The following is a 15,323-nucleotide window of genomic DNA, read 5'->3' on the forward strand; positions in this document are numbered from 1 at the left end:
GTTTCATTTACTCCTTCACCTGTTGTTACTGAGTTTATCTCAAATCTTTGTTCTAAACGTCTTTTATACGGCCATTTTGTGTTTTGGTTCTCTAGAGACTCAATGTTTTGAAGTAAAGAACCCACTCACGAAATCAAAACTGATGAGAACTGCAAAGCTCTCCTCAACAACCTGGCAAAAGACAATAAAGTGTCTTTAATACGGGTTATGAAGAGGTGCATGAGAACGAACGAGCAGATATGTTGACGAAACAAGGCTGGAGAGAAACTTTTGAAGGTCCAGAACCTTTCTGTCATCACTTAAGATGCTACGGAAAACGAGGTTCAGAAATGGCTGATAAGGAATCATCAAAAGAAATCGGGAGCCACTCAGGAGCAAATCCAGACTAAAACAATAATCAAGAATACTGATAAGCAACTCTCGAGCAGTTTTATGAACCTCAATACACATACTGTGCTATTGCAGTGTGCTAAGTGATAATATGGCAGGAATTCACTGGTCAACTGAGGTTTCAACCCGACGAGATCCTAAAACTACCAATAAGAAAACTGTTCGTTGAGGCTTCTTCTTCTTCTTCCTTCTTGTATGTAGGCTTTAAAGCCTGTTTCTTCTCCAATATTAGCCTCCTAAATTGTTTAAGTTATCGCACCAGCTTTTTCTTGGTCTGTCAATACTTCTTCGTCCATTTGGTGACTTATCTCGTGCTATTCATACTATCTTATCCTCTGCCATTCTACTAATGTGTTCGTTCCACTTCTGTTTCCGTTTTGTCACCCATCCATTTATGTCTTCTACATTGCATGATCTTCTTATGTTTTCGCTTCTCTCCCTATCCAACAGATTTTTCCCTGATATTCGTCGGAGTATTTTCAACTCTGTTGTTTCTAGTAGTCGTTTCGTTTAAGATGTGTCAGGTCTTGTCTCCGCCGTGCATGTCAATATAGGTCTAATTGCTGCTTTATAGATTCTTGCTTTTGTGTCTTGTCTTAGGTGTTTGTTCTTCCAGATTGTGTCATTAAGAGATCCCGCCGCTTTACTTGCTTTTAAGCTTTATTATCGTACTTCCTCTTCAACATCTCCGTAACTGGTTATAAATATTCCCAGATATCTAAACCTTGCTGTCTGGTTTATTATTTTCCCATCAATTTCGATTTTACATCGTAGTGGGTATTTAAATGTTGTCATACATTTGGTTTTTTCTGCTGATATTATCATATTGTATTTCTTGGCTGTTGTATTGAAGATGTGTGTTAATCTTTGGAGATCGTCTTCTGTCTCGGCGATTATTGCGGCGTCGTCTGCATAACATAATATTTGGATTTCTTTATTCCCCATTCTGTAACCATGACCTTTACGTACTGCTTATATTAGCATATAGTGGAGTGAAGAAAGAAGAACGAGCACAAGCAGGCGTAGGTATACTTGACATAAGAAATTTAAAGACAACATAAGTAACTGCCGTTACATCTCCGAACGAATAATACAAATGAACATCACAATGGACTGCCAAAAATTAAATGTTATATCTATCTATAGCCCCGAGGACTGCAAACCTAAGGAGGAACGAGAGGCATTCTACGAACAGTTGCAAACCATCCTGAATGACATACCTCATGAAGAACACTTAATTCTTATAAGTGATTTCAATTCACGCATCGGAAATGAAATAGTTTCAGGAGTAAAACAAAGATTCAATAAAAACCATGTCAACGCAAATAGAGAACTCATGTACATGTAAATAGAGAACTTCAGTATAAATATACGTTTGAAAACTCCATGGGGCACAAATCTATGATTGACTTTATAGTCACTAATAAAAAAATCCACCCACAGCAGATTCTAGATATTCGAACTTTAAACTCAGCAGACGCAGGGAGTGAACACAAACTAATCCTAGCAAAAATAAGAATGAAAATAACACCAAATCATTTTCTACAGGAAATCATCGAGGAAAAATTCAATGTAGAATCACTGTGGAACGATTCTACAAGAGAAATGTACCAAAGGAGGCTAGCACAGAAGATACAGCTGAAACAAATAGACGACATCGAAGATATAAACGCGAGCTGGGAGAAAATTAACAACAACATTAAAGAGGCAGCAACAGAAGCTCTAGGAAAACGCAAAGTCATACTGAACAAAAGAAACAACAACAGTACACCATGGTTCAAGAAAAGAAAAATAAAAGAGAAATGTAAAAAAAAGCGAGAGGCCTACATGAAGTATAAAACATCAAACACTCCAGAATCCAGAGACACCTATAGAAGAATACGAAATGAAACAAAGCAAATTGGTAAGAAAAACAAAAAATGAACACTGGGAACAACAAAATGAACACAAAAACCAATATGGAGATTCATAAGAAATCAACGGAAAGGAATATCAGAATTGAAGGAATACAATAACATACCAGCAAACGAATGGGAAAGATACTTGACGGAACTGTTTAAAGGAAAGGAAAAAAATAATCAAAACAAACCTGAATTAAGACACGAAATAGAAATCAGTTTTCAGGAAGTAGAGATAGCCATAAATTCACTTAAAAACAGAAAGTCACCAGGACCAGAAGGAATAACTAACAAGCTTCTAAAATACGGAGGAGAAAGTATAACCCTAGAGATGAAAAAACTTATACAAAAACTAATATTGCACTGCAAAATATCAGACACATGGAGAAACAGCTTCGTTGAGGCCACAGAACTTATTAGAGTTTAAGAAAAAAAAACAAGGTATGGTACAAAGGCTTTATATTATGACCTTATTATGACCGAGTGCTAGAGACTAACGAGTCTCGCTTAAGCTTAGAAGAATAAGACCTATGCATGAGTTAAAAGAAATAACCAGAGACAGAGATCTTTAGAGATCAACAATACACGACATCACGTCGACCACTACACTCCCTACGGGGGGTCAGGTTTGAAGAGAGAGAGGCAATGATTTTCCTTGCAGGATTATAGAAGTTTATAGAAGGGCATTTAATTTTTGAGATTTGATGGTGGTGGGTACCTCTCAGTTATTTTACGATATAACCACATCTCGAATACTTCAATTTTCTGCACATATCTTTGTTCAAGGTCCACGATTCAAACCATAAAATAGGACATAGAAGACGTAGCATCACAGCATTCTTACTGTTATACCAAGAGAAAGGTTGTGGCCAGTGGCGTAGCGTGAGTGTCGGCTGCCCGGGGCGGAAGACAATTTTGTCACCCTCTTATTTAGATATTTTGATTTAATGTATACTATACATTACATACATTAATTATAGAGAACTTTTCGGCTAGAACAGTCATCATTATTTTGCATTATACAGGTTAAATTTTTAATAAACAAGTTTTTCTAAGTTTTACAATCACGTTTATCAATACAAAAATTCTTTTAATTGAACCAATTAGATACATTGGTATAACTTAATAACCTATCACTTTAGATTAGGTACACCTTGACGATCGACAAGATTAAATAAAATTAATTTTTACTTAGAGCTAGAACGATGCTATAATATATTTTTCCACCTACCTCTACCGAAAGTATACTTTTCCGGACCTGATTGTAGGGAGCAAAGTTGTACTTTTCCTCCCTAGGGAGGAAAATATTTTTCCTCCCTAGGGAGGAAAAGTAAAAGTGACGTCATAATATTTCATTCATGAAATATAACTTATTGACGCCCTGTATAATATCTATTTTACATTACGAAGTATCTATACATTTTAACGTTTATTTATAAAACATCCTGTATTTTGCAGAATGGTAAAAAACAGTAAATTGTTATTTTGATTTAACAATGTTTACATTAATAATTTGACTTATATTTGACAGCTGACAGTTATATTGTACCTACTTGTTGTTTTAGTTCTAATAAATTTTGTTGGTTAGTTACATAAATAAATCAAGTAAAAATGACAAAATGACTTGTTATTTGAGGAAGGTGGAAAAACCATATGTATAACATGGGAGTAAAGTGCCTTTTCCTCCCTTGAATGATTACTGCCCTCCGCTACGCGTCGGGCAGTAAACTTCATTCTCGGGAGGAAAAGTTACACTTTCCTCCCTTGTTATACAAATAGCTATTTATTTTTGTTGAAAAGTATTAATCAACTTTCTCAACAATTCTGAACTTCCTCAACAATTTTGAAAAACTTCTCTTACAGCGGACATTGCTTATAGCAACTGTGAAAAATATTCGGAACATTATTAAAATATTGGTCAGAGTATCTTCCAGATTGGATTTAACAATAAATTTTAATATTTCAAGTGAGTCTGCATTAATCGATTTATTTATATAACGAAGGTCCGCAGTCGAAGTCTTTCCAGCTTGAAATCCTGCTCGTCAATTTTGTCAGATGCGTAGTCTAGATTACATTCAGTGTTGTCTGGATCTAATAATATAGCCGGCGTTGGATATGCAAACTTATCCGTTAAATTATGTAGCTGTGGAAAACGCTCACGAATTTCTACAATAACTATCTAACGAAGAAAACAGCTTTCGTCTCAACTCATTTTCACAAGACAAGTTAGCATCTCTAGTTCCGTCATCAAAAATATGCTTTCTTGTTATGTGCCTCCGAGGTTTTATGGAAATTCTAAGTTCTTCACACATATTTTTTGCATAACCTACAGCGCCATTTGCCCATTCCTCTCTTTGCTGCACTCTCTAATTGGACTAGAATATGGTGCGGCTGTATTTTCGTTTTGCAACGAAATTGAAAATGGTTATTAATTTTTGATTTACATGTTTACTCTGATTGGAGTACGAAGGGAACCATTCTCGTTGGAACTTTACCGCGCTGAGCAGATGGGACGTGAATTTTAAATTATAAAATTCCCGCATCTTCCTTAGTCTCAGCATCCGTATGTCTTGCAAATTGTAGAAGCCTCGGAGGTGTAACCAGAGAAGGTTCCCATTGTTTTCAGTCTGGTGGGATGTAGAGTGACATTGTATTGTTTTATATGCCATTAGAGTGAAAACTTAGTCTTTTAAACGGATATTTGAACAGGCATAAATTACTGGAAAATTACGGAGTAAATATATGTAAATAGTTTACTTACCAAAATAATACCTTGGAAAATACGTTAGATGTATCTAACGGATTTATTTCTTTGGTGTTTTCGTTTCTTGTGGCTTCTTCCATGTTAACTTTTTGCCTAAAATAAATCATAATAAGAATGAAGTGTGAAGTGTAATACACACAAGAATAGATGTAGTTAAAATGTAAAACTAAAAATCGCCACATGGTTGGTGTTATACGATTTAGTATTATTTAGTTCAATCAACTCAAATATGTGTCATAAGATTCTTCTGTGTTCAGTGTTAGCACCCATACTATATTATAGTATAGTACACTGATTTTAGTATGTACTATCATGCCTTTACAACAATCCTTAAAACTGCTATAATTTTCATAAACCATATTTTTTAGACTAAAGCAAAACAAATTTTTATAATTAATTGCAAAATGTTTTTCATTTGGCGCATTACATCAAATTACATCAATTAATGCATGTAAACATCTGCAAACTAATGAACACTCCCAAGAAAATTAAAATATATGCAACCTCGATTTTGAACCATAATATACAACTACAATAGGTATATGGTTGTAACTAATATAAATATATAACTATATAATTTATAGCCTTTATATTATACACATTTACAATGAGAATTATACACTCGCCTTTAATCAAACCAATCACCAGTTACTATTTTGCAACAGTTGAACTTTCAATTCAACAGTTTCATCAAAACAATTAATAACTATTAAGCATTATTTAATGCGATAAAATTGAATTTGACCATTATTTTTTCTCATCTATGATGAATAAACAATTAACGGCTAAATCTGCGAGAAGAACTTTTTAATATAGCATATTTATAACTCAACAAAAAAGGTTTTAGAAAAATATACGCTTGTTAATAGAAAATATAGAAGTTAATAGAAAAGAAATACGAAGCACTCGATTACAATACAAATGAACTAGTGGTGGCCGACACCAGTTGCTCAGTCTAATAGGGTTCATATAACATAATGCCCCGGCTTGGTGGCGCCACCAGACCCGGTTACCCGGCTGGTGGACTGGTTCGGCCACCAGATCGACAACAATTTCTGGTGGCGCAACCAGTTGCCGTAGTCTAATAGGTCTCATTTACTTAAATACCCCGTGACGTCATGAGTCACTGGTGGAGCAACTTGGTGGCGTCACCAGTTGCCTAATATAATAGCGGCCTAAATGAAGACTAAAATAATATGACCAGACAGTACTCGAATACCAACTAGACGAAAGAAGAAGAAGTCAGTCCCGGATTAAGAACATTGAGGCCCCTAGGCAACCCCTAGGAAGCCCTTAAAAAACTTTTGTCTTTTCTTTGATAAATCTTTGATTCATTTGTTGCTTGAAGAGATAAAACAAAGAAATAGTCAAGAAACTGTTTATTTTTATAATTTTGTTTAAATTTTGCAATAAAAATTATTTTAACTTTTTTTTGTTATAGTTATCAATAAACGAACGATTGTTTTAAAGTATAATAATTTTTCTAATAATGAAAAAAAAAGAAAGTCGTAGAAAAGTATAGTACTCTATTCACATGAAATGGCTATTACTCACTCTGATGAATATCGACACTCGCCTTCGGCTCGTGTTGCAAATTTCATCATCGTGAGTAATACCCATCATTACATGCTCGTTGAATAATATACTATTATGTACTTACTACACAATTATGTAATAATAAATAATTATGGATTAAATTTAGTTAGAGTTTTCAAAGCCTTATAATTACATACATATAAAGCAACTTTTCTGAGTTTCATAGAAACAAAACTATTTAAAATATCTTCAACTTCCAAATATCCGAGCACATCATTCTCAATAGCCATGATTAATTTTCATTTTTTAAAATGATCGTTCGCCTGTTGCATTTGTAATCATTAGCGTAAGATAAATTTTACAAGCTACTGACAAATTTCGAAACTTCGATTTGAACCCAAAAAGACTATGAAGCAGGAATAAATGGTTTTCGCTACCAGTCCTGAAGATGGACTATAAAATATTTAAACTGCAATAGTTCGTCTTTAATTTCAGGTTCAATATAATCAGTACAGTTTTCGTGTAGTTTTGAAGCACGTTCCTTTATTTGAGTATCACTCAGTTTTGAAAAAAAAACACAAAACACCATTATACTGAGTTACTGACTCATACGCTGTCAACTGACGACTCAGCTCAATAATTAGCTAAACCAAAATGGGAAGATTCGTTTCAACCTCTAACTTTTGTAGAAAAACTGTAGAAAAATTTCATTGGAATTAGCATCATCAAAATGTAGATTTCTTGCTCGCGTTCTAGCAACGCCGACCGTAGCAGAAATATTATTGTTCCTAAAGGAGTAAATACTACTACATGGTCATCTAGAAGTGATGCCGCAGAAGCACGAGTTATACGTTATAATCAGATTAAAAGAGCATAATCCAAAATTTCAGAAGACGGCGAGGAACAATTTAAAACTCGTAACAATGCGAATGGTTTGTATAATCAAATGTGTTTACAGGAAACAGGAATATTTGCAATATTTTGGATGAAATCAGTATATTTTCATGTAGTTTTGAAGCACATTCCTTTATTTGAGTATCACTCAGTTTTGGAAAATCACACAAACACCATTATACTGAGTTACTAACTCATACGCTGTCAACTGACGACTCGGCTCAATAATTAGCTAATCTAAAATTGGAAGATTCGTTTCAACCTCTAACTTATTATTTTTAACTTATTATTAGTAAACGACATCAAAAAGAAAACTGGCAAACGTATTATCGAAACACGAGAACTGGAAGTAATTACAAACAAATGCAGCCCGAAATTCCCATAAAAAGATGGTTTCATTCTGTATCAAATCGCCATTTCATAAGAGTTATAAATATATTGAGATGTAATCACGCTCTTACTCCCCTTCATATGTTCAGTTTGGGTCTCACAGGGTCACCTAATTGTGAGTGTGGAAAAAACGGTGATCTACTACATATTCTCCTCGAATGTTCCCATCAATCAGTAAATATAAACAAATATTATGATAATCTTAATATTTTAAATATTCCACTTCCCGTCTACCTAAATAATTTGATTTTTTCTGAAGATATTAATACGTTAAAAACAATTTACGAACATATCAAAAACTGTAAATATAAATTGTAGCAATATAATTAACCCTGTATTTAAGTAATTTTGTTAAAACAAAACAGGCATGTTTGTTAAAACAAAACAAACATGTTTGTTTTGTTGTTATTTTTTTTAACCCTGTAGATTTAAGTAATTATTGTATATTATAATTAAAAAAAAGAACAAGAAAAAAAAAGAAAAAAAAAAGAAAAAAAAGAGAAAAAAACGAGAAAAAAAGAGAAAAAAAAAGGAAAAAGAAAAAACTAAGAAGATGTAAACCTCCGAGAAGTTGAATCGGGTTTATGTCTTAGCGTGGTAAAAAAAATATATACAAAAAAAAATAAATATATACAAAAAAATATTTACATCCAAAACAGTGTATTTATTTAGATAGTAGTATGTCAGTTTCTTATGTACATATATTTAGAGTTAGAAATACAGAAAAAATTCCTCTGATTGAAAAAAAATTGTTTGTTTTTAAAATAAAATGTCTGGCTAATTGGCTCAGCCAAGGCCATCAAATCCACAAAAAAAACCTCTAACTTTTGTAGAAAAACTGTAGAAAAATTTAATTGGAGTTAGCATCATCATAATGTAGTTTTCTTGCTCGCGTTTGTTTGCTCTCGTCGGTATATTCAAAGTATTGTAGATCGCAGACTCAGACCTTCTGCTCGTAGTAAGTAAATGTTTTCAACATAATAGGATTTATAATTTTTATTTAAATATAATTATTATTTTTCATTTTGGGCCCTGCGAGGCCCCCTTTGCGGCCGAGGCCCCTAGGCAACTACCTACTTTGCCTATTGGTTAATCCGTAGGTTAATCCCACTGAGAAGAAGAAGGAGGGGAAAACCGGATAATAGCTGGAGAAAAACTGTAAAAAACGTTGATAAAAGAATTGACCTCAGATGGAGAGAGGTCAAACAGAGCGAGAAATAGAGAGGAATGGAAAAAACTTATAGACGAAATTTCGAAGGAATACATCAATACGATTGGATCCGACCAATCAGCCATCTTTTACTTTGGGCTAAGAAAAGCAAAAGCGCCCAATACTCTATAAGGAGGGAAGGCAATAAAGAGGAAGATAGACAGCTGAATCAAAAGCAAACCAACCATGGTCTCTGTTTAAGAATTGTAAAGCTATAGTCCAGGGTGCATCTATTTTGAGGTGGACGTTGAGAGGTGACTCATATTTTTTGCAGAAATTGCTTGAAAATAACTCATATAATAATATTTGAGTTATCCTCCCACTCAAAAAGGTCCGGAACATTGTTTAAATACTCCAAATGTCAAAAAATGAAGGATAAATTCGATTTTTTTCTTCGTTTTTTTATTATAAGTTTTAAAGGATTCATTTCCGAGAAAAGTTGCACTGATATAAAAGTTTCGTAATTAAATTTTCTACAACATAGGTTTGGCTAAAAATTTTAAAAATTGTCACCCTTGTTGCAAAATAGCAATAATTGCGAAAAAAACATAAACAGACAAGTATTCGCATTTTACGTTTTTCAACCATTTATGCTACACTTAAAACCTTCATATTTTACCCAGAAAAACTTTATCATATAGTAAAACAATAGTGTGAATTTCATTAAGATGAGTTTAATAGATGTTGCAAAATAAATTTTGCAATCCAGCTTTCGCAAAAAAAAATTCATTTTTTCAAAATGTTGCAGGACTGAAAATAAAGCAGATAGCAAGTTGAATTTTTTTTTGCATATAGAAGAATACTGTATCTTTCATATACGATTTGCAAACTTAAAATCGATTAACTACCACGTCAGGATTTTTTTTAAATAAACATTAATTTTTGGTGCTACGCGCAGGACAGCGGTGTTAGATTCACACAAGTTGATTTCCACCAAAATTTCTTCCAATCTTTATCTAATATATTATTTTCTTACTCTATATATTGTTGTATTTTAATATTTTAATTCCACTAAAATCAAATTACTTTGATTATTGTTTGTGAAATATTGTTTAAACAATTGCATATTATGTTTAAAAATAATAAACTTTTATTCTCTAAGTTAAAATATATAAAAGTTTTTGCTAAAAAAGTGTTATTTCAAAGGACAGAGTATGTATTTTTATTTTGCAATAAACAAATTTATTTATATCAAAATGTACTAAAAATCAAAATTTATCAATCATTATCAAAGGTCATTGGAATACCCAATCAGAGCAAGCTATCCGCTGTCCTGCGCGTAGTACCAAAAATTAATGTTTATTTAAAAAAAAAATCTGACGCCATGGTAGTTAACCGATTTTAATTTTGCAAATTGCAAATGAAAGGTACAGTATTATTCTATATGTAAAAAAACTCGACTTGCTCTCTGCTTTATTTTCAGTCCTGCAACATTTAGAAAAAATGATTTTTTTGCGAAAGCTGGATTGCAAAATTTATTTTGCAAAATCTATTGAACCGATCTTGATGAAATTTACGTATTGTTTTATTATATCATAAAATTTTTCTGGGTAAAATACGGAGATCCAAATGGTAGCATAAATGGTCGAAAAACGTAAAATTCGAATATGTATTTGTTTTTTATGGTTTTTTCGCAATTACTGCTATTTTGTAACAAGGGTGACAATTTATAAAATTTTTAACCAATCCCATACTGTAGGAAATTTAATTACACAAGTTTTATGCTAGTACAACTTTTCTCGGAAATGAATACTTTTAAAGTTATAATCAAAAAATAAAGTAAGAAATCGAATTTTTCCTTCATTTTTTGACATTTTGATTATTTAAACAATGTTCCGGATAACTCAATTATTATTATATAAGTTATTTTCAAGCAATTTCTGCAAAAAAATATGAGTCACCTCTCAACGCCCAAATGTACTAATATTTTTACAGATGCGCCCTGGTCTACTAGTATATACTAGCGGTAAAACAAATATATTATAGTCAAAAAATAGAGAAATATAATATCTACGTTTTACTTACCTTACTCAAAGATTTAAATTAAGGAAATCAAAGCAGAACAAAGTAACCACTTTGTTCAAACTTTTTAATCTGAATCTTAACTTTTGCGTGTAATTATTATCAATCCAATCGATTAGGCAATAAAAGCGAAAAAAAAATTAAACTTGAGAATATTAAGTATTAGATAACACATACTTATCGACAATTTTTTAAGAGCCCAAATACTTGATATTGTCTCAGTTACCTTCAGTTACCCTCAACTTTATTATGCTTTTATTGTGACAAATATAAGGTATTATAGCTCAGGGAATTTGTTTTATTAAGTCACACTCCTTAGCAATTAAAACACAAATTAGGTTTACCTAATCTTCACGTGCCATCTCCGCGACGAAGGTTGGCAATCATCATGGCTATTCTAATCTTAGATGTTGCTACTCTGAATAGTTCGGTTGATGTGCATCCGTACCATTCCCTCAAGTTACGCAACCATGAGATTCTTCTCCTTCCTACACTTCTCTTGCCCTGGCAGTGGCGTAACAAACTCCGTCGGGGCCCCCCCGCAGAATTGGAAATGGGCCCCCTTTAAAAAATTGTCCAATGCGACATGTGTGACAAATACCTATATGTGTTACAGCCCAGTAAATCAACGTAAAATATGGCGATACCGTGTAATTTTCAGTGTCACCACCGAAGTGGTCAACTCAAGATTTTTCGAGTTATTTATGAGTAAAAATGTTTATTGTTCAACAAAAAAACCACGATTTTAGGCGATTTTTGGCAAATAGTTTATAGAGTAAATATTCGATCGAAAAGAATATTGTTAGCAAAAATGTATCTAGCTATGTATAAAAAAAGTGAAACAAAAATGAAGTTAATCGACTCAGTAAAAGAAAACATGTAGCTCATGAAAAGTTTTTCTTATTCGTCAAATTCCAAATCGAATATTTCAACGTGAAATAACCAAAAAATGAAATAATGTTCGGGGAAACTTATTAGAACTTTTTTAAAGTGTTTAAAAGAAGCTTTATTTTTTACAAAAGTTTCTAGCATCAAAACTAAACCAGTTACGCTCAAAATGCAGTTAATCCCATTTTTTGGTAAAAAATTGTGAAAATCTCCCCCTATTTAGCACCCCAAATGAAACTAATCATTATCGCCGTACAAATTACCTAACTGTTTTATACGACCTGTAAGTTTAACCGGTTCAAAGTGTTGGTTTTTAAAAGGGTTCTAGGTTAAGGGTTAAACGAGTCACTAATCACGACTATATGCAAATTTTAAACAGCCATGTCTTAACAAATTTTTGTCTTACAGAAAAACAAAATAAAGCCAAAACATTTATAAAAGGAAGACCTACCTACATTTCTTTACTCTTTGAGATTTTTCGTATCACTAATACTTTTTAAGTTATTTTGAATAAAAAAGGCATTTTTCCAAAATAAAAAAACTTTTAATAAATTTTTTCACAAAAAAGAACTTCGAACCGGTCAAACTTACAGATCATATAAACAATAAATATTTAAAGTAAATGGTAAAGCGCTACTGATAAATTTTATTTGGGGTACGAAATAGGGGCAGATGTTCACGATTTTTTATACCAAAAAAGGGGCCAACTTTATTTTGAGCGAACTCGTATAGTTTTGGTGCTAGAAAGTTTTATAAAAAAAATAAAAACAAAGCTTTTTGAAACATTTAAAAAAGTTTTAAGAGTTTTTCCCGAAAATTGCTCCATTTTTGATTATTTCAGGTTGAAATATTCGATTTGGAATTGGACAAATAAGAATAATTTTTCATGCGCTTCAACTGTGCTTTCACTGTGTCGATAGACTTCATGAATAAGTACACCATTTTCTGAATCTTTTAAACTACATTTTTGCTACAAATATTTTTTCGATATCTAATATTTAATACTATAAATACGTACTTATTTTTGAGTTATTTGTGAAAAACCCGTCTGAGAACGTTGTTTTTTTAATAAACATTTTCAATCGCAAATGACTTGAAAAGTATTAGCATAGATAAAGAAACTCTATAGAAGAACAAAAGTTGCTTATAATTAGTCAATTTATACATTTCCGGACTTATTTTAAACGTATGTTTTTCACCCCAAGGAGGGGTGTCACCCCTCGAAGTAAAAGCAACCAACGGCATAAATCCAACTTTGAAGTGGAGTGTAACTAGAACCTCAATCCAAATTGCCAAGCAAATACGTCCATGGTGACGCTGATAATTTCACTCCAAAACTGTCATTTACTGAGCTATTAGTGTATTCATGCATTGTTTATGACGACTTATATTTTTCATCTTTATTGGTATAGAATAAAATAGAACAAAAATTACTAAATGATTACATTAGTATTATTCTATGAGATGAGCAACTTTCTTCGTGCACTATCTACTATCAGCGAATATATCAACAATTTTATTAATTCGGATGGACAACTTCATTTTCAATACTGCACTGCTTAAAAAACGTATGTATGCAAATAATATAAAAACACATTTTTACATTAGACAACAAGATGGGGCCCTTGACATATTGGGGCTTCATGTTGCGGGGCCTCTGTTACGACTCTGGATAATTGTATCGAAATACTAAACGTAGGTAAAGATTAAAGAGGAAACCCATTTCGGCAAATTGCAATTCTCAAACCTTTCAATAGTCACGTAGTACACCACGTAATTTATTGCCGTTACCATAAAATTTCGGTAGGCCGGAAGGGATTAAGTTTCTAGATATTATGAGATGATTCACTTGGCAAATACGTCTATTTAGAAATTTACGTTTTTATTAAACACACACCGTAAAATAATATAACAATAACAGATTTTTACATAATATCAGATGACAAGATGGGGCCCCTAAACGATTGGGGCCCCCCGCAAACTTCACTCTGCGGGGGCCTCTGTTACGCCCTGTGCCCTGGATTTTCCCCTGTATAATCAATTGAAGTATGTTGTATCTCTCATTACGCATAACATGCCCCAGGTATTGCAGCCTTCGTGTCTTGATGGTTTCAAATATTTCCAGTCTTTTGTTGACTCTTCTCATGACTTCGTCGTTTGTTATATGCTCGGTCCATGATTTCATTCGGTCCAAATTAGGTTCTAAAAGCTAATTTGCTGGCTGCGGATCAAAATGCTCCTATTGGCTTGGTGAGGTCTAACCATCTTTTTAGGTCAGTTGACCAGATTCTTTTGAGTCTCCTATTGGCATGAATTAGAGGTTGAAGTATGGGGGTTACTGTGTGATTCCAGTCCTTCATGGTGCTTAGTGCTATATTTAGTGATCACATCCTGTATGAACGCGATTCTTAGGTCTTCATGAAGCGTCAAGTTTGATACATACCAGGGTGCATCAGTTATCGTTCGTAGTATTTTCGATTGGCTTCTTTGAATTATGGCTGTATTTGACTTGCTCACACATTCCCAGAGATGGATTCCGTACGTCCAGATAGGTTTTATGACAGCTTTGTAGACAAAAATTTTATTTTCTAGGGTCATTTTCGATTTTCTACCTACTAGCCAGTCTAGATCTTTTATTCTTAGGTCAAATTGTTTTCGCTTCTTAAGAATATGTTGTTGTTCTGAAGCTATTTCCTTCTGGAATTTTTGTAATCAACTATTCTAAATGGGAAATAAGCCACTGTTTAACTAAAAAAATGATTTTATAACGTTTCGACGTCCACATCTGACGTCGTTCTAAAAATACAAAATATTAATAAATTAAACAAAAATATTGTTGCTTAGTAAAAAATTATTCTAATAATTCAAAAGAAAAATGTATACAATTTTTATTCAGTTGCAATGCGAAGGCAAAACAATCTTACTTTTCAATTAGAATACGGAGTGCAATCCAACTCTCTGAATTGCGATTTTCGATTCTTATTGGAATCTCATCGGAGAGAGCGCAGGCTTGTTCTCCATATCCTAACTGACCAGCACCGAGAGCTTTTCCCACACATTGCAGCCGAAACAAATAGGGTAGGTGACTAGCGTCATCTGGCAAATGAAAGATGAAGTTTTTCAATCCTAATAGCAACATTAATAATATTGAAAATATTACTAAAAGATTTTTAAATTGAAAAACTTATTGGTACACTTTCCTGGTGACACCTCCAAGGCTTCTACAATTTGCAAGCCAAATGGATGCTGCAGTGAAGACTAAGGGAAGGAATTCTACATTATGCAATTCACATCCCCGTCTGCAGCCTGGTAAAGTTCCAACGGAAAATGC

The 15,323-nt window shown here is 33.0% G+C and overlaps 1 protein-coding gene across 1 annotated transcript in view; it reads right to left on the bottom strand.

Annotated features, from left to right (window-relative positions):
* LOC114330913 (ATP-binding cassette sub-family C member 4-like) overlaps positions 1-11,273 on the bottom strand; it is a 113,654-nt gene extending 102,381 nt beyond the window's left edge. The window contains exons 1-2 of the mRNA XM_028280351.2: positions 11,108-11,273; positions 5,050-5,145 (exon numbers count right to left, since the gene is read on the bottom strand). Of these exons, the coding sequence (XP_028136152.2) occupies positions 5,050-5,132 (83 nt within the window). The 5' untranslated portion in view covers positions 5,133-5,145; positions 11,108-11,273. The remainder of the gene's footprint in view (positions 1-5,049; positions 5,146-11,107) is intronic.
* Positions 11,274-15,323: the final 4,050 nt, after the last annotated feature.

Source organism: Diabrotica virgifera, chromosome 9, assembly GCF_917563875.1.
Source record: "Diabrotica virgifera virgifera chromosome 9, PGI_DIABVI_V3a".
Classification (NCBI taxonomy): domain Eukaryota; kingdom Metazoa; phylum Arthropoda; class Insecta; order Coleoptera; family Chrysomelidae; genus Diabrotica; species Diabrotica virgifera.